The 1,039-nt window shown below is 22.0% G+C and overlaps 1 protein-coding gene across 1 annotated transcript; it reads left to right on the plus strand. All coding sequences in view use genetic code 6, as the record gives it.

The window, feature by feature from the left end:
• Positions 1-180: 180 nt before the first annotated feature.
• On the plus strand, positions 181-924 carry TTHERM_002653330 (oxalate/formate antiporter protein; the record flags this gene model as incomplete). Its single annotated transcript, XM_012795197.1, has 3 exons — positions 181-251; positions 512-601; positions 826-924. Coding segments are annotated over 3 exons (260 nt in total), but the record flags the coding sequence as incomplete, so codon positions are not given.
• Between the last annotated feature and the right edge of the window lie 115 nt (positions 925-1,039).

The raw sequence follows: 1,039 nt of genomic DNA on the forward strand, positions 1-1,039 counted from the left end.
GCTTGTTTTTTTTGTTCTTTCTTTGTAAATTTAACTCATCATTTTATTTTCAACTTTTGCTTTTATTATTTATTAATTAATCTTATTATTTCATATTTTTCTACATTTTTTCCTTCTAATTAACTATTTAATGATTTATTTTTTCTTCAATATTTAAAAAGTGGAAATTAAATTGGTGCGATGGGTGCATCAGGCTTAGGTTCTGCTTTAGCAAATTGTATTAATCTCTCAAACTTGACACTTGATCTTAGGTAAAAACAGTTTATTTGTTTTGCATTGTGATATTTTTAATTATAAAAACTAATTAAAAACAACAAAGCTCTATTTTCTTTTTCTTTTTATTGTGATTGTTTGCTTTTTTTTGTTCTTTCTTTGTTAATTTAACTCATCATTTTATTTTCAACTTTTGCTTTTATTATTAATTAATCTTATTTATTATTTCATATTTTTCTTCATTTTTTCCTTCTAATTAACTATTTACTGAAATATTTTTTCTTTAATATTTAAAAAGTGAAAATTAAATTGGTGCAATGGGTGCATCAGGCTTAGGTTCTGCTTTAGCAAATTGCATTAATCTTTCAAATTTGAGACTTATACTTTTGTAAAAACAGTTTATTTGTTTTAGATTGTGATCTTTTTAATTATAAAAACTAATTAAAAACAATAAAGCTCTTTTTTCTTTTTCTTTTTATTGTGCTTGCTTGCTTTTTTTGGTTAATTTAACTCATCATTTTATTTTCATTTTTAGCTTTTATCATATTTTTCTTCATTTTTTCCTTCTAATTAACTATTTAATTAAATATTTTTTCTTTAATATTTAAAAAGTTTTAATTAAATTGGTGATGAAGGTACATCAGGCTTAGGTTCTGCTTTAGCTAAAAGCATTAATCTCTTAAATTTAACACTTGGTCTTAGGTAAAAACAGTTTATTTGTTTTGGATTGTGATATTTTTAATTATAAAAACTAATTAAAAACAATAAAGCTCTTCTTTCTTTTTCTTGTTATTGTACTTGCTTGCTTGGCTTTTGTTCTTTCTTT

This window comes from Tetrahymena thermophila (genome assembly GCF_000189635.1).
Source record: "Tetrahymena thermophila SB210 genomic scaffold scf_8255104, whole genome shotgun sequence".
Lineage (NCBI taxonomy): Eukaryota > Ciliophora > Oligohymenophorea > Hymenostomatida > Tetrahymenidae > Tetrahymena > Tetrahymena thermophila.